The 22,241-nt window shown below is 42.4% G+C and overlaps 1 protein-coding gene across 1 annotated transcript; it reads left to right on the forward strand.

The window, feature by feature from the left end:
* The first annotated feature begins 2,670 nt into the window (after nucleotides 1–2,670).
* On the forward strand, nucleotides 2,671–21,066 carry LOC311108266 (calmodulin-1). Its single transcript, XM_084150889.1, has 6 exons — nucleotides 2,671–2,824; nucleotides 7,276–7,306; nucleotides 8,046–8,189; nucleotides 14,119–14,225; nucleotides 14,851–14,986; nucleotides 19,987–21,066. Exons 1-6 carry the CDS (start codon nucleotides 2,822–2,824, stop codon nucleotides 20,013–20,015), a joined length of 450 nt encoding a protein of 149 aa, XP_084007015.1. The 5' UTR covers nucleotides 2,671–2,821; the 3' UTR covers nucleotides 20,016–21,066.
* The last annotated feature ends 1,175 nt before the right edge of the window (nucleotides 21,067–22,241 follow it).

A 22,241-nucleotide genomic window follows, 5' to 3' on the forward strand; every position in this document is an offset into this window, starting at 1 on the left:
TGAGCCATTTGGCCTGCCAAGGATAATATCTGTTGAGGATGTCTGAGCCGGACCATGCATGGAGGCATGAGAGACTGTTGGTTGTGTAGGTCTAGCCTGGATAGTTATAACTACTGGTTATTACTGTGTAATAAAGCCTATGTAATGTGGGACTGTCGTAGAATAATAAAGGCTAACCTTGTTTCTGTGTTCTGGTACATATTTATTCTAATTTTACCACTGAACTGACATTTGATTGACAGGCCCACTGCAGGGTGGAGTCATTGGCGGATATGGAGGTTGACCTTTCAGTGATTTCTCAGTCAACTGAGGAGTCAAAGATCATGGACATATCTGAGACTTCTCTTCATTGTTATTGACTTCTAATGTTTTGAGGGTGACTTTAACAACCTTCATTGCAGGCAGAGACTTCTTAAAGACTTCATAGATTATTCAAATACTTTAATTAATGTTCTGACAGACTGGAACTGATTGGGTTTGAAGCTGGATTTCTCTGTGGCCAGAGGGAGAGGCATTCTCATCATTACCCACTAGGTGGCGCCTACGGTGCGTGTTTTTATAATAAGCACACTGACAAAATAAACTGGACATGAGTATAAGGCTGGTCACACTTCTTGGACAACGAATATCGCATAAAATCTGATATTTGTTTTCACCAATTGAACACAACATTTCCACAGTTATAAACTACTGTAACCTATGATAAATCCTTAAAATAGCTTTCCTTGAAAACATTTCATATTTAGCCTTATCAACTCACTAGGCTATGGGTTGAATTTACAAAAAAAGCAACAAATACAACATACTGATACTGTCTATTATGAAGGCAAAACTGTTAAAATAAAACATAGAGAGCAGTGTTGCAGCTTTTGCCCCATTACATGTATTTACACCACCGCAACGATGCTCCATTCTTAAATTTCGCGTCATTTAGAAATACTTTCTAGTAGGTTGCATATCATCCAATGGAAATACTTGCACCTCCCAGCATCGAGTCTCAGCACCACTTGTCAGCCCGATAGATCCTCTCTTCTGTCACAAAATACTAACATTTCCAAAGCTTTCAGTAAACCACAATTACATATCCATCTAGAACAAAATCTACAGGATTAAAATGTGCCGTTTGGACAAGCAACGGCCCTAAATCGCATTTGTTTTAACTTTGTTATATTTATGGGTTTTCCATCAAGCGCTACTGCCTGGTGCAATGCAGATCCGACCTAGCCAATAATTGCGCCCAATACATAGTGTATAATATTGCGGGTCTGCTCTAACCAATCAGAGGCAGCGTCACATACCAGCATTGCAAAATTCTCCAGCGTCAACCAGGTATGGTCTTTATACACCAGTAGTATCCTTCCGCTGCAGTGAAATAGTTCAATGTAGAAGTTCTGTGCAGCTAGAATAGAGATCTAAGTTTAGTTTGATTTTATGGCCCTTCGAAATACAGTATCATAGATAGTCATAATGATACTAATGCGGAAAGAATGTCTCTATTATTCACTGACACATTTGCTGTAGTGTGATAAATTATTATTTTGCACCAATATGACACTAAAGGGTGTTTGGAGATTCCCCTATCATCTATCCTCATGCTTGAGTGGTCGTCAACCAATGTGGGCACAGGTATCTATTACTCAAGGAAAACTTCATAGCTAAATGGTTATTTAGACTTGGATGAGATGTGCCTATATTTTATATGCCTATAATAAAAATTACATGAAAGGGCATATCTACAATGACCCTGGTGACTTTTATAATGTTCTTGGCTGTTGTTGCCCCCAGTGTATGGAGAGTTGCACCTGCTATCAAATCAAATGTATTTGTCACATGCTTTGTAAACAACAGGTGTAGACTAACAGTGAAACGCTTACTTACGGGCCCTTCCCAACAATGCAGAGAGAAAAAAATAGAAATAATAGAAAAAATAACATGAGGAATAAATACACAATGACTAATGATAACGTAGCTATAGACATGGGATTCCAGTTACCGAGTCGATGTGCAGGGGTACGAGGTAATTGAGGTACATACTGTATGTACATATACTGTCTGTAGGTAGGGATAATGTCACTAGGTAACAGGATACATAATAAACAGTAGCAGCAGCGTATGTGATGAGTCAAACGAGTTAGTGCAAAAAGTGTCAATGCAGGTACCGCTTGCTGTGTGGTAGCAGAGAGAACTGTCTATCTATCTATGCTACACAGGTGGCTGGTGGCACCTTAATTGGGGAGGACAGGCTCATAGTAATGGCTGGAATGGAATCAATGGAATGGTATCGAACACATTCCATTCACTCCATTCCAGCCATTATTATGAGCCGTCCTCCCCTCAGCAGCCTCCTGTGCCTATGGAAAAATAATAATTGAATTGGGGGATGTGCACAGTAGAGGAGTATTCATTACTGAAATTGTTTCCAAACGGAAGCAAACAGAAAAACGAGAGTTTCCATTGGACAAATGTAGGTAGGTCCCTCCCAGTTTAGTTGCGTTTGCTTACGTTTAAGACACGTTTTGCAACAGAATCTGCGGAATGAATACAACCCAGGCCTGCTGTACTACAGTATGCTACGGTAGAGGCAGAGCTGTGCTGTGATTGGCGTGTCTCCGTCCTGTAGTGGGAGGGGCTTGGGTTAGCCAGTATCTGAGGTTGGAGAAATAAGGAAGTGAGTGAACAGGCTGGGCTAGTGTCGCGGAGGGATACATAGTCCCCATTCTCACCACCACGGCGACACACCTCCATCCCGCTGGAAACTCCATCTAAGGAACGAGCACACTCGTTGTCTGGTTCATAGACAATCAGCCCAGATCCATCAAACATGGTATGTATTATATTTTTGATTCATTTTTAGGAAATGTGTCAATGCATTTAATGCCACGATGTATTGAGAAATGGAAGAGAGTCAAGATATGGGGAATTCCACTATTTTGCTATTCATTCATATAGGTTTACAGCATTTGATCTTACCAGGAATTAAATTAGGGTGATCAAAAAGGGTGTTATTTTGCAACTGTTATATAATTGCATGGGATATGTAATCTTTAGTTTTAAGAGGGCGAGTTGATTCTATTTGGACGAACATTTTCTGGGGCTATGCAACCGCTGAGGTGTACATGAACGGGATGAAACACACAAAATGGAGCGGGATTCCGCGATAACTGCGCAATTCTTACGGCATAGTAGTTGGCTCGATGGCTATATCCGGGCATGTTGCTGGCTCGAGGCTGCACGGTGCAGATTTAATTAATTCGAAAATCAGATTAATAGCATTGGGATAACTAGCAAGTTGCTAGATGATTACAGCATAATTCTGTAGCTAAAGTGATTACATTTCAGATTATAGTGTGTTGGATGGAATAGGAAAGCGCACTGGCAAATATGGGGTAATGCTGACAAGCCCTTTTAGCTACGCTATTGCTGACATTTTTGGCACATGTAAGATATGTCTCAACACGTTTTATTAATTGGCAATCTAGTTGTATCAACTCCTATATGATACTGAATAAAATACATCCCATTTTGAGGCAAATTAGCCCATTCCATGGCTCGTTATTAGCTGCATTTTTTACATATTGCATCATCGCGCTCTGTCTGATGGACCAACCATAATGCGAATTGCAGCAATAAATCGCCTGTGATCCGCAACGGAAATCGTCCATCTCCCTCAAGTGGGGGAATCTGAAAAATTGCAACATTTTATATAATTCCGCCCTCTGGCGTTCTACAGTACAGTAGTTACAAAGTTTCGCCTTCTTCACGCTCCGTTTATCTCATTGTAACGCCGCCTGATTAGGTTGTCTTTTGCAAATGCTGTGATTGTCGTTTCATCGAGTCCCAGAAGCTCTCTGTCAAATAGAAAAGCATACTCAGTAGCCTAGGCAAGAACATCAACAACTGTTCAGTCTTGGGTCTGTTTTTGTATTCCTTCAAATGCAGAATAAAGTATTTGATTGATGTTTAATGTCATCCTTATTACATAATTGAGCAGCTACAAAGTTATATTTTATGGGAATTATTGTTAGACTAAATCAGCAATGTGTTTCGAACTTAACTGTATAACTGTCAATGATCAAACAGCTCACACACAATTTCCAACTGTCGAAATTGAGTTCATTCATTTCCATAGAAAGGGAAAGGGGGATACCTAGTCAGTTGTACCACTGAATGCATTCAACCGAAATGTGTCTTCTGCATCAAGCTCTAAAAGCATCTCTCAAAGTCATGCCAAGATAAGTCATCCAGTTGAAGTGATGAAGCAGGGTGTGTTGAAGAAGGGCAAGGTCTCTCCCAATCAATATATTCATGATCTATTGATTATCAGCCCTATGGATCATTCATAGCTCTGGGGGAGTCAATACAGACATTTTTCTCTGTGCGATCAAATATCTATACCATATAGTATCGAACTGCTGCATGCAGTATGTTTCATGTTGCACACCAGTGTAGTAATTGGAGAATAAATTGCGTATCGCCCTTTTTGAAAAGTTAAATCTGTGAGTAAACCCCTGTTCAGGCCTACCGTACACTCCAACATAATACAGCTATTGAAGTAGAAACCGTGTATCTCTATTGAGATGGAAGTATCAAGTAAGTAGTATAAGCATAAGCGGACCTATCCTGTTCCTGTTCCGGCCTTTGTTGCTGGTGCATGTTTAGTAACTTAGAGGACATCTGATCCAGAGCATTGAATAATTGATTTGCTTGGCAAATGGCCCTGTCCTGGCCTGGATGAGTCAGCCTGTAAACTGCTATCAGGGTTGTGTTCATTAGGCAGCAAACAGACTGAAAAATTAGGAGGGACTACATGGACTCATCCAATAAGAAATGCTAATTTTCGTTTTTAAAATGTTTTAAATTTTTCCTGTGTGTCCTAATGAACCCAACCCAAAACTCAACCCACCAATCAGGTCAGTATGGTGCCCTAGCCCTAGCCTACTGGTGATGGTGTTGATGGTGACGCCCTCCCCTCCTCATCTTTTGTCCAGACTGAAAGAGAAGAGGCGCTCAGCACATATGAGCTCAAAAGCTTCCCAGGACAAATGTGTGTGTGTGTGTGTGCTCATACATATAGTATGGCCCTGGGTTTCCTTTGTTATGAGTCATATTCATACACTTTAGGGGTAGGAAGTCCATATATGGTGCCTCACTGATGCTACCTACTCTACTGTAGGCTACACTGTAAACCTGTAGACTAAAGACACTAGGATAATACCTGCCTGCCTTGTAAATGATGTTTATGAAGAGTGGTGGACTGCATAGCAGAAACTAGTCTAACTAGTTTCTTCTGTAGGCTACTGCTGTAAGCCTGTTGTGTAGCCTACAGACAGACACCAGAACAATAGGCTACCTGTTGGTCTAGTGAACTAACGAGTCCTGTCTCTAGTTCCATGCTGTGGTTGGACAGAGGGACATGGTTGGACAGTGGGAGTGGTTGGACAGAGGGACATGGTTGGACAGTGGGAGTGGTTGTCCCACTCATGCCAGGCAGGAACGCCTCCACAAACACCCTTCTCTCTCAAGCTGGCCTGAATGCTTGCACAATAACACTCAATTCCATAGGAAATGGTGACTCAGAGGGAGTTTCCTGGGCACAGACGTGTGTGTGCGTGTAGCGGGTGGGGTGGTTCTGTGTTGTCTAAATTCAGCAGTACTTTGCTGCCTACCAGCAGGTTGCTACATCCACCAAGCCCCTGTTGCCTTCCAGCAAGACTGGCCAAAAGAGAGAAGGAGTGAGAGAGCGGGAGCCCCAGAGGGGAAAGGCCTGTAGTAGGAGTTCCAGGCAGCCCCAGTGCTGCCAAGGGAACTGAAGGGCTGGAGAAGGCCTGGTCGCGCAGCAGCACTGTGAGGCCCAGTCATGAAAAGGGAACGGAAGGGCTGGAGAAGGCCTGGTCGCGCAGCAGCACGGTGAGGCCCCGCTGTCTGGGAAACAGCCACAGGAGCTCTGCCACTGAACCCACCCGATGCCCCACCCTTCAGAAGGAGAGAGGGAGAGATAACAGGGTGAGGGATGAGAGACATGAGTTGTAGGGCGGAAGAGAGGCCACGGCCAATGTCCATTCGTTCATTAACCCCACCCTACAGTGTAAAATAATTGATCTCTGACAGGAAGAGGGAGGAGAGGAAAGCAAAGCCTATTGTCGGCCGCTTATTGAATCACGTCAGCTAATTTAATTTAGCCTGGTGAAGTTAACCATCGCACTGGACGTATCGACCTAGGCCAGCGATATAGCATCAGAGCCATGTAGAGAGAGTATTTTGCTATCAGCCTAAGTTAAAGAGCATCTACAAAACAAACTACACAGATGTCTGTAAAGCCTACACATATCTACTGTACTATAGGATATTTGGTCTGCTTTGGGACAGAACTGAACTGGTTGCTATGTGACTAATTCACAGGAAAGCTGGTGATGGAAACTATTGGCATAGAGGGAAATGCCAATTAGAGTGTGTTCCTGTTTCCCCCCCCCCCCCGTGCCAGCAGCAGGCACTCAGCATTACGTCAGTGGTTTGTAGCCATAATCATAAGCATGTTTTGCCAATCTGGCACGGTACCTGCGGGATTTACCATTTACACACACAGTGTTGTAAGACCTACGTTGCTGTTGCTGTGTGTGAGTGTTTGTTTGAAACCTGAGGCCCTGTGTGTGTCAAGACTTCATCCATCTGTGGGCCCACTGTAGAGGAGTGCTGCCAAGTCATCACACACACACACACACACACACACACACACACACACTCATTAAAGCGCCTCTGACTCACCGGAGTCATTAAAATAGGGCTAACCGAGAACAGGGAACATGCTGGGAGGGAGTCAGGGAGACCAGAACAACTGAACACACTCCATTAGCATTTTCAGCTAACATCAGGCCAGGGCCATGACCAGTAGGTACAAAACAGGTTATTCTACCTGGGTAGTGTTCAGTAGGGAGGAAAAACATTTAGAAACAGAGGTGGTAGTCTACTACATGACCTTGGCAACAAGAGAGGGCACTCTTTTTCTGTTTTCAAAAACATGTTTGTGTCCACTGAAAATGACCCAAGGTAGTCTCTGGAACAAGGTTGGGGACATTCCGGTTCCCCATCCAAGTCACTGGGCTGTAGGAAGCCCTGAGTGAGTCTGTCCCCTGAACAATGTCCTCACTGTGGGGTGTTGGAACATCCACGGAGGCAGGCGACAGCCAGGAGAGAATGACTAAGTCGTTTGGTGTTTGGGATTTAGTGACTGAGTGACTGACTGACTGTTTTTCTCTCTCCTTAATGTTTTACCCTCAGGCCGATCAACTAACAGAGGAACAGATTGCAGGTAGGAACGACTGAGTAATCACCCTCTTTAGCATGCTTTTAACACGTTTGACAAATTAATGAACAGTACACATACACATACAGGGCATGCACACACCAATGGATGTACGCGCACACACACACACATTACATATAACATAAGGAAAAAATACAGGAGCTTATTTTTTACTGTCACTGTCCATTGACTTCAGCCATGTTCTTGTCTGAAATAACTGGAATGAAATAGAATCTTCTCATTTGATGTGTGTGTGATTTGGGCCAGTGATAACTAGCTACTACTCTCTCTGTTATTCTCTTCAGTTAGATCTCTAAACCCCTCGGTGGCTAATTAGCCAATGCTACTGGGTCCCAGGCTAATTCGGTCTTGTCTTCAGCAGTACACTTCAAACATCTTGCTCTGGAGTGGTTTCTTATGGCCCTTCAATATTAAAATCACATATATATGCCTAGCACATATTGATTTGAAAAAAGTATCAAAGACCATTAATTCTACACTAAACTTCCAACACATACCTTTAGCTGTAGGTCTCTCTTGAACTGCATCTTATTAACTAGTAATTAACTGTCTATAAACCCTTTACAACCTCCCTTAAGAATAGCTTAGTGTAAATGTTACCCATCCCCCAACCAAAGCTTGAGCCACAGCCCAAGAGGGCCTGACTGAGTCTGACCCACACACCAGTAGGAAATACTGACTTAACGTAACCCCATCTTTCATTCTCCTCCCTCCCTCCTCACAGAGTTCAAGGAGGCGTTCTCCTTATTCGACAAGGATGGCGACGGCACCATCACGACCAAAGAGCTGGGCACCGTGATGAGGTCGCTGGGACAGAACCCCACAGAGGCTGAGCTGCAGGACATGATCAACGAGGTCGACGCTGACGGTGAGTAAAATATCTGATTGGGACAGTCACCGGAAGCTGGAGTTGGCACACCTGATTGGTAAAAAATAAAATAATAATGGGGATAAGAAGCTCAAACAGGGAAACTTGCGCAAACACGTGCATCATCAAAAGGCGACTAAACCTGTAGTCATTGTGAGTTCCACACCATAAACTGACCAAAGCAGAATGCAGTTGCATGATCTCAACATATTCGTTTAGCACGGTCTGTCCCCTTTTAGAGCTTAGCCTATGCAGTTCAGTCACTCACTGCCTGTCAAACAGTCCCTCAATGTCTTATGACTTCACTGTTACCTGCCTGAAGGACAAGCAGATTACTGTCTCAATGTCAGCTTTCGCACTAAGAGCACTATGGTGAGTGACAAGTCTTCAAGACCCCTGTCAACTTATCAACACAACTGACTCCTGCCTAAATAGTTATGGCTGAATCAACTGCGACTGAGGGTTAATCCCAAATTGCACCCTATTCCCTTTATAGTGCACTACATTTGACCAGGGCCCATAGGGGGTGCCATTTGGGATGCACTTTGAGTCATTAAGAATGAGAGTGACCATGGTGGGAGTCGGTCGGCAGTGTCCTTGACTCTTAACAATGTTGGAAATTAAACCTGTCAGTCGTCTAGGCGACCAGGCCTAGCCTCCTAAACCCCGGTGATGCCCTGCCAGCTTAAAGGTTTTTGGTAAATGGGGCCGTATCGATTGCAGACATATTGATCGATCTCACCACGGTTTGGCTCGGCTCGCTGTATCTATCCGAAGTCCCCCCCTCTATCTCTCTGTTCTCTCTATCTGTTCTCTCTGTCCTGTCTAGTTATCTGTACAGCGTTTTCTCTCTGGTTTAGGCAGTCTGGGTCAGACAGCGATGAAGCTAGTAATGGAAAATAAAACGAATTCCATAACCTCTTCTCCGATCTGCTCTGCGTTTCACTCTGTACATTCAGTATCTCCTCTCTTCTCATCTCCCACTCCCCTCTCCGCTTTGTACATTCCGTACCCTCATAGTGATGTCAACAGCAGGGCCACAGATTATTTACTAAACAAGCAGAGTGGATGACGGAGGGAGAGAATGAGGTTAGCTTTACCCCAGAGAGCTGTGCTGTTGGTCTCTGGGAGAGGAGCGAGGAAGAGGACTCTTGTTTGGGCTCTGAAGTGGTGTTTGTGTTGCCCTATCATTGGTTCTCCGGGTTTGATCCCTCCCCACCAATCTCTGTTGCCCAAGTGTGAAAAATATTTGGACTTCATTGGTTTCAATGGAACATTTTGCAGCCCTGGATGTTGTCTTAGGGGCCGGTCCGCCTTGCCTAGGAAAAGCTATGGGGAAATAATGCTAGGCTAAGGAATGAATGTCCTCATAGACCGTAGAATGAGTCTGCCTCCTATAGTTTGCGTCAGCAGTGGCTCTTATATACAGTATAATTGTACCATCTCCCACTCGTTCCCTCTCTCCTCCTCATCTCCCACTCTCCATCTCTCCCACCCACTCCATCGCTCCTTCTCGTATGTCAAGCCTGGCAGAGTCAGGCCCTGGAGTCAGTCAGCCAACTCTCGCTGCAGCAAGATCTCATAGGGTGTTTCTCAATATGCATACTACCGTACTCCACACTCATGTTCTGAGTGCATTCTCAGAGGACGTTCTAGCTAGCCAGCTGGTTTAACAGGAAAAAACAACCTAAAACTAATGCAAGGTAGATTTCAATTCTTTGTGGGTAGCTAGCTAGGCCTATTGACTTACTATGGACTTACCCATTCACTGAACCATCTTCCAGCCAAGACAGTGGCAATAGAGACTAAACAAGATATACACAACGTAAACGTTTTACTTCATACAGTGCCTTCAGAAAGTATTCACACCCCTTTTTCCACATTTTGTTGTGTTACACACAATACCCCATAATGTCAAAGTGGAATTATGTTTTTTGAAATCTTTACAAATTAATTTAAAATGAAAAGCTGAAATGTCTTGAGTCAATAAGTATTCAACCCCTTTTGTTATGGCAAGCCTAAATAAGTTCAGGAGTAAAAATGTGCTTACACATAAGTTGCATGGACCACTCTGTGTGCAATAATAGTGTTCAACATGATTTTTGAATGACTACTTCATCTCTGTACCTCACACATTCAATTATCTGTAAAGCCTTTGTTGAGCAGTGAATTTCAAACAGATTCTACCACAAAGACCAGGGAGGTATTCCAATGCCTAACCCTTTGAGCAGGGTGAAGTTATTAAGTACACTTTGGATGGTGTATCAATACACCCAGTCACTACAAAGATACAGGCGTCCTTCCATAAGGCCAATGGTGACTCTAAAACAGTTACAGAGTTTAATGGCTGTGATAGGAGAAAACTGAGGATGGATCAACAACATTGTAGTTACTCCACAATTCTAACCTAATTGACAGAGTGAAAAGAAGGAAGTCTGTACAGAATACAAATATTCCAAAACATGCATCCTGTTTGCAACAAAGCATTAAAGTAATACTGCAAAAAATGTGGCAATTCACTTTTAGTCCTGAATACAAATAGGTATGTTTGGGCAAATCCAATACAACATATTACTGAGTACACTCTCCATATTTTCAAGGATAGTGGTGGCTGCATCATGTTATGGGTATGCTGCATCATGTTATGGGTATGCTTGTAATAGTTAAAGACTGGGGAGTTTATCAGGATAAAAAAAGAAACAGAATGGAGCTAAGCACAGGCAAAATCCTAGATGAAAACATGGTTCAGTCTGCTTTCCACCAGACACTGGGAGGTGAATTCACCTTTCTGCAGAATGAAATGAAATGAAAAATGAAATGACAATAACCTAAAATACAAAGCCAAATCTACACTGGAGTTGCTTACCAAGAAGACAGTAAATGTTCCTGAGTGGCCGAGTTACAGTTTTGACTTAAATATACTTGAAAATCTATGACAAGGCCTGAAAATGGTTGTCTAGCAATGATCAACAACCAATTTGACAGAGCTTAAAAGAATAATGGACAAATGTTGCACAATCCAGGTGTGGAAAGCTCTTAGAGACTTACACAGGGAGACTCACAGCTTTAATCGCTGCCAAAGGTGCTTCTACAAAGTATTGTCTCAGGGGTGTGAATACTTATGTAAATGAGACGTTTCTGTATTTCATTTTCAATACATTTGCACAAAAAAATCTATTTAATCAATTTTGAATTGAGGCTGCAACACAACAATGTGGAATAAATCAAGGGGTATGAAACATTTCTGAAGGCCTATCATATATATGTGACTCATAATAATCTAGCTAAACGGATAGTTTAACAGGCTAAAACTAATGTTATGCAACGTAGATGTCAATTCTTTGTGGGTAGCTAGCTAACAATTATTTGTGGCTATCTGGCTAGCTAACAGTAGTAGCTAGCCAGTTAGCCCGATTGACGTACAATGGACTTGCGACCTACGCACACTGCAGTGGGTATTGTAGCAGGTAACCATGCCAATTTGAACACAGCATGTATTTATTAATGTATCAAGATAAATATTGTAGTCAGGCAACATGAGATGTGAATGGGCAACATTTCATTCTGAAGTCAGAATTTATTTTCTCTCGCTTTAGCTCAAATAATGGGCGCCATTGATTTCAATAAATGTTGCCACATTTTTTACGTTGCTGCGTCATATTTCTGTGCATACTTTCCGCTGAAGCTTGCATCGATGCATGCTTCAAAATATGTACAAAAAGAGTACGTCTTCGATGTGCCCTCCGTGCTCCGTTTCTTCGCATACTTTGATTTGGACTCATACTCCAACCCTCCCGTGCTCCAATTTGCGTGCTTGGAGCACGGTAGTATGCATTTTGATAAACACCCATAGTTTCCTTTCGGAATTCAACCTATTATGGATGAAAGTCTATTTTTGACGCATTAATTCAGAGTGGTTACAGGGTTAATTTCGCATGCTTACAGGGTTAAAACAGAAACAACTCAAAGGGTTAAGTTTAGGTATTAATTCCGAGTCCTTAAGGTTAGGTCTATGGTTCGGGGAAGGCTTAAAACAAAATAATGAAAAACATCAACTATCAAGTATTCTCATGGCTTGCGAGAGCATTTGGAACTGCGGTGGTGCAGTAGTCTAAGAAGCGCACTCCGGCTCCGAGTATCACGGGTTCGTGCTGGGCAATCATTTTTGCTTTTGTTTTTTTGTGAGCACCGATGAAAGCATATATATCGACGTTCTCAGGACCTTTTCAAACGTCCAAAATCGCCGTCTATTGCTAGTGATCAGGCTGCTCTGTTACTCCAGGCCTCCTCCTCTTCCTCTTGATTGTTCTTCCAGTAGTGTGTTTTCAGGCCCTGCCTGGCTGCAAAGTGGCTCATCACACACACACACACACACACACACACACACACACACACACACACACACACAGGCTGTCTCTGCTCTCTGATTGGGGCTGATGTGCTTGTGCTGCTGGCCCAGAGTCTGTGCGTCTCTCTGTATCTCGTCTCCCTCTCTGTGTGTCTCTGTGTGTCTCTGTATGTCCATGTCTCTGTGTGTAAGGTCTTGAGATCGCTAGCCCGCGGCCATTAGATCACCATCACATTATGCTTTCTACTCTGCTGTTGTTACAGCCCTGCTTACAGGGAGATCTCCTCTTCCCTGGTTAATCCCAGTACCACCAGCCCCACCCATCCTCCACTCCACACACACAGCGCACGCAAACAGCACACAGCACACACTCTACTCCACGCGGGGTTAATCCAGCGGAATCTCTGACCTTCCCTCAATCCCAGCAGGCAGCAACAACAAATCATGACGTTTTATTTTTAACTGCCCTTAATCATTACCATCCCCCTACCTCCGCCACCCCCGCACATCCCGAGCTTCCTAGTGTGTTGATGAATTTCTATCTTGCTGAACGGCACACACACACACACACACAGCATATGTTTTACTGTCCTAGTGGGGACCTAAAATTGATTTCCATTAAAATCCCATTTTTTCCTAACCCTAATTCTAACCACATCCTGAGTGGCTTGGTTGTTGAGGTGGTTAGGGGCTGTGTGTGAGAGATCCCATGGCTGCCACCAACATCCATCCATTCATCCACCACAGATGAACCCACACCACAGGAGGCCGGTGGCACCTTTATTGGGGAGGATGGGCTCATAGTAATGGCTGGAATAAATGGAACAGTATCATATGGTTTCCATGTGTTTGATACCATTCCATTTACTCCATTCCAGCCTTTACTATGAGCCATCCTCCCCTCAGCAGCTTCCTGTGACCCACATACCCTGTGAGGCCTGGTTAGAGAGAAGGATGAGAGATGGTTAGAGGCTATGTCAAGGTGAAGGAGGCAGCAAGCTCCCTGGTTACTGACTCCCCAGGCAGAGCGAGGCCCTCTGTCAGGGGCAGATGTGAGGTAATTTATGGGGCCTGGCCCCAGACTCCAGCCCAGCACAGGAGATGTCTGCGTTATGGATGACTGAGGATGGATTCTCCCTCTTCCTCTGGTCTCTGTAGATGTGTAGTGTACATCTACAACATCCTCCCAGGGCTACCCTGAGGTATAGAGGGAAGACACACAGTCTAGTGCTAGGATACTCTGCAGTGTGCACTGCTTTTTATAGCAGGAAGTGGAATGAGTTGTATGCAAGGACATAACAGGTTATTTCACAGAAAGGCTTTTCAGGGTCTTTCATCATCATAGGATGATGAAGAATTGCTAGTCAATAAACAAGCCTTTTTTGTCATTTATACACAGTTCTGTTTTTTTTTTTTTTTTACTGTATGTTTACTATTATCAGCATCTTATCATTGCAATGAACTAAACAGGGTGTTATAATGAACTAAACAGGGTGTTATAATGAACTAAACAGGGTGTTATAATGAACTAAACAGGGTGTTATAATGAACTAAACAGGGTGTTTCCTATCTCCAATCCAGGCAATGGCACCATTGACTTCCCAGAGTTCCTGACCATGATGGCCAGAAAAATGAAGGACACGGACAGTGAGGAGGAGATCCGTGAAGCCTTCAGGGTATTCGACAAGGTAAAGTACTGCATGTTTACTATCTAACACATCCTTGGAGAGTAATAACAGTCATCTTTCATAAGATAAACCCACCTTTTGATAAACACATCGTCAAAACTTCCAGTTATGGTGATGCTACACTCTTAGAAAGAAAGGTTCTATCTAGAACCTAAAAGGGTTATTTGGCTGTCCCCATAGGAGAATCCTTTGAATAACCCTTTTTGGTTCCAGGTAGAACCCTATTGGGGTTCCAGGTAGAACCCTTTCCCTAGAGGGTTCTACATGAAACCAAAAAGGGTTCTACTTGGAACCAAAAAGGGTTCTACCTGGAACCAAAAAGGGTTCTCCTATGGGGACAGCCGAAGAACCCTTTGTCTAAGAATATATATATATATATATATATATATATATATATATATATATATATATATATATATATATATATATATATATATATATATATATATATAATTAACCATCCAATGGGGATTTTATTATCAGTTCATTGCCCAATGGGGATTCACCTCTCCACTCATCATTGCCCAATGGGGATTTGCCTCTCGTTTATATCCTGATTGCTCCCCAATGGGAATGCCTTTCCGTCTATTCTCACCCAATGGGATTTCTTCCCTCGTGTCTCCAGGACGGAAACGGCTACATCAGCGCAGCAGAACTCCGTCACGTCATGACAAACCTGGGGGAGAAGTTAACAGACGAGGAGGTAGACGAGATGATCAGAGAAGCAGACATTGACGGAGACGGACAGGTCAATTACGAAGGTAAGAGGACAGTACACCTAGCCCTGTATGCTTAACCAGCCACATGTGGCAGTGGATATTATTAGTTAATATAACGGAGACGGACAGGTCAACTATGAAGGTAAGAGGAGGACAGAAGTTGTTCCAGGCTAGCTCTGGGTAGTGTTCATTGGGGCACAAAATGGAAAACGTTTCAAAACATTTTGCATGGAAAACAAAAATGTGAGTCTAGGAAGTCCCTCTGTTTCAGTATGTTGTCTTCCATTTGGTACCTAATGAACATGACCCTGTACAGCAGGCGTAACCAGCTACAGTGCCTTTAGAAAGTATTCATACCCCTTGACTTATTCCACATTTTGTTGTGTTACAGCCTGAATTCAAAATGTATTCAATTCAGCAGATGTATTGAAAATTAAATATAGAAATATCTCATTTACATCCCTTTGCTAAGACACTCCAAATTGAGCTCAGGTGCATCCAATTTCCTTTGATCATCCTTGAGACTACAACTTGATTGGCGTCTACCTGTGGCCAATTCAATTGTTTGGACATGATTTAGAAAGAAACACACATGTCTATATAAGGTCCCACAGTCGAATGTGCATGTCAGAGCACAAACTATACCATGAAGTCCAAGGAACTGTCTGTAGATCTCCGAGATCGAATTGTGATGAGGCATACCGTACCAGTCAAAAGTTTGGACACCCCTACTCATTCAAGGGTTTTTCTTTATTTTTACTATTTTCTACATTGTAGAATAGTAGTGAAGACATCAAAACTATGAAATAACACATATGGAATGATGTAGTAACCAAAAAAGTATGAAACATATCAAAATAGATTTTATATTTGAGATTCTTCAAATAGCCACCCTTTGCTTTGATGACAGCTTTGCACACTCTTGGCATTCTCTCAACCAGCTTCACCTGGAATGCTTTGCAAAGGGTGGCTACTTTAAAGAATCTCAAATATAAAATATATTTTGATTTGTTTAACACTTTTTTTGGTTACTACATGATTCCATATGTGTTATTTTATAGTTTTGATGTCTTCACTAGTATTCTACAATGTAGAAAATAGTAAAAATAAAGAAAACCCTTGAATGAGTAGGTATGTCCAAACTTTTGACTGGTACTGTATATCTGGGGAAGGGTATAAAACATTTTTGGTGTTGAAAGTTTCCAAGAGCACAGTGGTCTTCATCATTGGTAAATTGGAAAAAAGATAGAACTTCCCAGACTCTGCCTAGAGCTGGCCGTCCGACCAAACTGAGCAACCGGGCAAGAAAGACCTTGGTTAGGGAGGTGACCAAGAGCCCAATGACCACTGACAGAACTACAGAATTCCTTGGCTGAGATGGGAGAACCTGCCAGAAGGACAACAGTCTCTACAGCACTTCACCAATCTGGGCTTTTTCTCAGATGCTACTCCTGAGAAAAAGGCACATGACAGCACGCCTGGAGTTTGCAAAAAGGCACGTGAAAGACTGATATCATACGGCAAAAGATTCTGTGGTCTGACAAAAATGTTACTCTTTGGCCTGAATGCAAAGCCCTATGTCTGGAGAAAACCAGGCCAGCTCATCACCAATCGAACACCATCCCTACCGTGAAGCATGGTGATGGCAGCGTCATGCTATGGGGATGCTTTTCAGCGGCAGAGACTGGGAGACTGGTAAGGATAGAGGGAACAATGAATGGAGCCAAATACAGGCAAATCCTTGATGAGAACCTTCTTCAGAGTCCAAACTACCTTAGACGGTCAGATTTCCGTTCCAACAGGACACTGATCCCAAGCATACAGCCAAAGCAACGCTGGAATGGCTTCAGAACAAGAATGTGAAAGTTCTTGAGTGGCCCAGCCAAAGCCCAGACTTGAATCCCATTGAAAATCTGTGGAAAGACTTGAAGATTGTGGTTCACCTCCGCTCTCCATCTAACTTAACAGAGCTTGAGAAAATCTGCAAGGAAGAATGGGAGAAAATCCAGATCTGCAAAGCTGTAATCACCGCCAAAGTTGCTTCTACAAAGTATTGAATACTTATTGAGATACTAGGGGGGGAAAAGTATTTAGTCAGCCACCAATTGTGCAAGTTCTCCCACTTAAAAAGATGAGAGAGGCCTGTAATTTTCATCATAGGTACATGTCAACTATGACAGACAAATGGAGGGAAAAAAAATCCAGAAAATCACATTGTAGGATTTTTAATGAATTTATTTGCAAATTATGGTGGAAAATAAGTATTTGGTCACCTACAAACAAGCAAGATTTCTGGCTCTCACAGACCTGTAACTTCTTCTTTAAGAGGCTCCTCTGTCCTCCACTCGTTACCTGTATTAATGGCACCTGTTTGAACTTGTTATCAGTATAAAAGACACCTGTCCACAACCTCAAACAGTCACACTCCAAACTCCACTATGGCCAAGACCAAAGAGCTGTCAAAGGACACCAGAAACAAAATTGTAGACCTGCACCAGGCTGGGAAGACTGAATCTGCAATAGGTAAGCAGCTTGGTTTGAAGAAATCAACTGTGGGAGCAATTATTAGGAAATGGAAGACATACAAGACCACTGATAATCTCCCTCGATCTGGGGCTCCACGCAAGATCTCACCCCGTGGGGTCAAAATGATCACAAGAACGGTGAGCAAAAATCCCAGAACCACACGGGGGGACCTAGTGAATGACCTGCAGAGAGCTGGGACCAAAGTAACAAAGCCTACCATTAGTAACACACTACGCCGCCAGGGACTCAAATCCTGCAGTGCCAGACGTGTCCCCCTGCTTAAGCCAGTACATGTCCAGGCCCGTCTGAAGTTTGCTAGAGTGCATTTGGATGATCTAGAAGAGGATTGGGAGAATGTCATATGGTCAGATGAAACCAAAATATAACTTTTTGGTAAAAACTCAACTCGTCGTGTTTGGAGGACAAAGAATGCTGAGTTGCATCCAAAGAACACCATACCTACTGTGAAGCATGGGGGTGGAAACATCATGCTTTGAGGCTGTTTTTCTGCAAAGGGACCAGGACGACTGATCCGTGTAAAGGAAAGAATGAATGGGGCCATGTATCGTGAGATTTTGAGTGAAAACCTCCTTCCATCAGCAAGGGCATTGAAGATGAAACGTGGCTGGGTCTTTCAGCATGACAATGATCCCAAACACACCGCCCGGGCAACGAAGGAGTGGCTTCGTAAGAAGCATTTCAAGGTCCTGGAGTGGCCTAGCCAGTCTCCAGATCTCAACCCCATAGAAAATCTTTGGAGGGAGTTGAAAGTCCGTGTTGCCCAGCGACAGCCCCAAAACATCACTGCTCTAGAGGAGATCTGCATGGAGGAATGGGCCAAAATACCAGCAACAGTGTGTGAAAACCTTGTGAAGACTTACAGAAAACGTTTGACCTGTGTCATTGCCAACAAAGGGTATATAACAAAGTATTGAGAAACTTTTGTTATTGACCAAATACTTATTTTCCACCATAATTTGCAAATAAATTCATAAAAAATCCTACAATCTGATTTTCAGGAGAAAAAAAAATCTCATTTTGTCTGTCATAGTTGACGTGTACCTATGATGAAAATTACAGGCCTCTCTCATCTTTTTAAGTGGGAGAACTTGCACAATTGGTGGCTGACTAAATACTTTTTTCCCCCACTGTATTTCTGTATTTCATCTTCAATACATTTGCAAAAACTTCTAAAAACATGTTTTCACTTTGTCATTATGGGGTATTGTGTGTAGATGGGTAAAAAAATAAAAATACAAAAACCATGTATAAATTTTAAATTCAGGCTGTAACACAACCAAATATGGAATAAGTCAAGGGGTATGAATACTTTATGAAGGCACTGTACATGTAAAAGTCAGTGCTAGCCCTGTAGTAGGCATGTCACAGACATGTAATAGGTATTACCAGCTACATGTAACAGACATGTAAGAGGTATTACCAGCTACATGTAACAGACATGTAAGAGGTATAGCCAGCTACATGTAGCAGTGGTTACGACTGGTTATACAGCCTTTCCAGCACTGTACAGCAGGCTGAACCAGCTACATGTAACGTGTAGCGCCAGCCCTGTAGCAGGCTTGTAACAGCCCTGTAGCAGGCGTAACCAGCCTTTTGCTCCCTCTCTATTTTTCTATTCTTTCTCTCTCAGAGCTGGGAAATATGGACAAAAATCCATATTGCGATAAATTGCCTGAATTGATGTGATAATAAATAGAATGATACGTTTATAACATTTAATGTGCACCACAGTAAAAAATTAAAATATCCTTTAAACTACTAGTACTAGTCTGATGGTTGTATCCATCAATTGTCCCATTAACAATCACCCATATTAGAAAACACATTTCATTTCAAACTTCACGATATCAGCAAAATGCCTGCGATAAGTGAACGGTATGGTCGATGTCGATAATTTTCAGTTTATAGTCTTAACTCTACTCTCTTTTCCCCTCCCCCACTTTCACTCCTATTCCCTAAGTGCATTACACAAGACAATGCGCTCATTTTTTAGAAGGAGCTGTTGACACAATAAATAGTCTATATGTCTTGGCTGGAAAGCGCCCTACTTCCTCACTCTCTCTTATTGTGCCATAAACAGCATATGTACTCTATAAGCATTTGAAAGCCTTCTTTATTTTGGTTGGACATCATTGTCTTGTTTTCACACTGCAGTGACTTTTTAATCAAATAAGCTTAATGAGATGAACATGGAAGCCGTTTGGAAACGGGACACTAATTAGAATGATGTGCATTCTGTTCCTCCACTGCTTGATTAAAACATTTATAAACAGTTTAACAATTTAGCAGTTGACTGCCTCGCCTGGCGCTTTGCCAATGGGGCATAATGAGCTATAGTACGTTACTTATCTTTGTGTTCTCTCTCTCTCTCTCTCTCTCTCTCTCTCTCTCTCTCTCTCTCTCTCTCTCTCTCTCTCTCTCTCTCTCTCTCTCTCTCTCTCTCTCTCTCTCTCTCTCTCTCTCTCTCTCTCTCTCTCTCTCTCTCTCTCTCACAGAGTTTGTACAGATGATGACTGCAAAGTGAAGCTCGGCCAACCTGCCTTGTCCCCTTGTAGAAGAAAAAAAAAATCACAAATGTTTTACTTACCTCTTGGAAAAGAAATGTTCATTTATTCATACCGTTTCTGTATAGAAAATAATTGAATGTTAAAATAAAATATCCTTCTGTCCATCCACACAGAGAAAAAAAGATACAAAAAATATCTGCATGATATGGTTGGTGACCCTGTCCCCCCAAAGATGAGCTTAGCATCAGTACTTTAAAGATGAATATAACAACCCTATAATAACTACCTTCAAACTGAAGCAAGGCATTTGGAACCCCGGAACCCCTTCCACGTTCCATCCATTTGCTGGTGATGTTTGGGCTGGCCATCTCTCTCTCTATCTCTCTGTCTCTGTCTCTGTATCTCTCTCTCTCTCTGTCTCTCTCTCTCTCTGTCTCTCGCGCTCTCTCTTCTTCTCCTCGGTTTTCTGTTCTTCATGCATGCAGCTTGTGACTGGAGCACTCCCTCCAGCCAATCCGAGCGTGCTGATTCCACAGGGGTGTCGTTGGTATGGTATTGTTGGTTTGGTACAGTTTTTTGTATTTGGAGAGGAACCCTAGTGATATGGTATATGAAAGGATAGAAGGTTTATAATTCAAGCTGAAAGTGGAATGGAACTTACTTGTATGTTAGATAAAAAGTACATTTTCAAAATGTTTGGCTTTTGTTTTTCGTTTGTTTTGTTATGTTATTTGGACGGCCATCTTAGGTATTTGTGCGTCCCTGCCCTGAAGAGGAGGGATATAAAAAGTCTTACGGTGGAGCTTTGTTTTTTGCTGAGATGGAGTGTCCCTCTTTCTGGCATTAAGGGAGATTCACTGGCGTTTTTCTTTCTTCTGTTTTCTCGACTCGGACAAGAGTGTGGCGAAATTGTTGTGTACTGTATATATGCAGTATACATTCTGTAGGTAAGAGTTGCAGCACAAGAGTCTTTTCGACTGTTCATCTGAGTTCAGTTTACATTCATTCCAAGTTGTACATGCTAGTCTTTAATTTTTTTTTCAAATAAAAAAAAGATCATGAACTTAATCGCTGTTGTTATTGTGTGTATATAGAATGCTGATGTCATTTTGATGTCATGTGACAGTGATTTGAATCTATTGTCAAATATCAACTGTGATGATACTACATAAAGACAAATTATCTATATCTCAGACATAGAAGACTGAATTATAGTCTTAGTTTATTAAATTATTCAAGATTACTGTGTTGTACACTGTATATCGACGTTGTTAAATTTAGCCAAACCAGTCGCAGCAACATTTGAATATCTGCTCCTGCTTTGTCAGCAAGCTCTAGCTAGCTAGAGGCTTGGAGGAAAGGGAAAAATACACCACTGTTTGCTTTCTCACTGAGCCATAGATACACATCTACGGCTGTGCTTCGGCTCTCTGTTGCTAGGCAACAGCTGCACGCTGTTACTAGAATGTTGGGGGTTTGAAAAAGGCAAGTGGGAGTTTAAATAAGCCTCAGCTGGAGAGAGAAGCTTCCATGATGTAGCCCTAGCCTTGTCCTAGTAAGGCAAGGAAAACCCAGGCTAAACTGTTCATAATATTTCAAACTCAAACACACTAATAGAGAAAAGTGGTTGACCATGCTATGGCGTTACCTAAAAGTCCACGAAGACGTGATCATTGTGACCACATTGTTTTTGATCATATTTGGGTCATGATTTGACCATATTTGGTGAGGAGTAGAGTTTGGCTGTCTGTCCAGTGTCCACCCTTGGCTAGCCCAGCTCCATTCTGACCTTATGTTTTAGCATTTAGCATTTCCCTTAGTACTGATAGGAGAGCCAGAGCACATGCTTCTCCGTATAGTGGAGTGGCTCTGCTTTCTGTCAGCGAATAGGATAACATACATAAATCATCGTTTACTATTAATGGCATATCTCCATAGACTATAGCATGTGCACGTTCATTTAATGTACATTCAAGATACACACACCTTTTCTGCAGTTCTGTGTAGATGAGGCCTATAGGATTGTTACATCATGTTTATGTGGTTACTGTGATATACAGTTGAAGTCGGAAGTTTACATACACCTTAGCCAAATACATTTAAACTCAGTTTTTCACTATTCCTGACATTTAATCCTAGTAAAAATTCACTGTCTTAGGTCAGTTAGGATCACCACTTCACAAGAATGTGAAATGCCAGAATAATAGTAGAGATTTATTTCAGCTTTTATTTATTTCATCACA

The sequence above is a fragment of the Coregonus lavaretus genome (genome assembly GCF_964263955.1).
Source record: "Coregonus lavaretus genome assembly, chromosome: 33".
Classification (NCBI taxonomy): Eukaryota; Metazoa; Chordata; class Actinopteri; order Salmoniformes; family Salmonidae; genus Coregonus; species Coregonus lavaretus.

Bases quoted from the DNA above. Each gene is read 5' to 3' on its own strand.
- LOC311108266 (XM_084150889.1), top strand. The intron at 14,226-14,850 runs GTAAAGTACTGC...TCGTGTCTCCAG, and splicing joins CCTTCAGGGTATTCGACAAG to GACGGAAACGGCTACATCAG. The intron at 14,987-19,986 runs GTAAGAGGACAG...TCTCTCTCACAG, and splicing joins CGGACAGGTCAATTACGAAG to AGTTTGTACAGATGATGACT.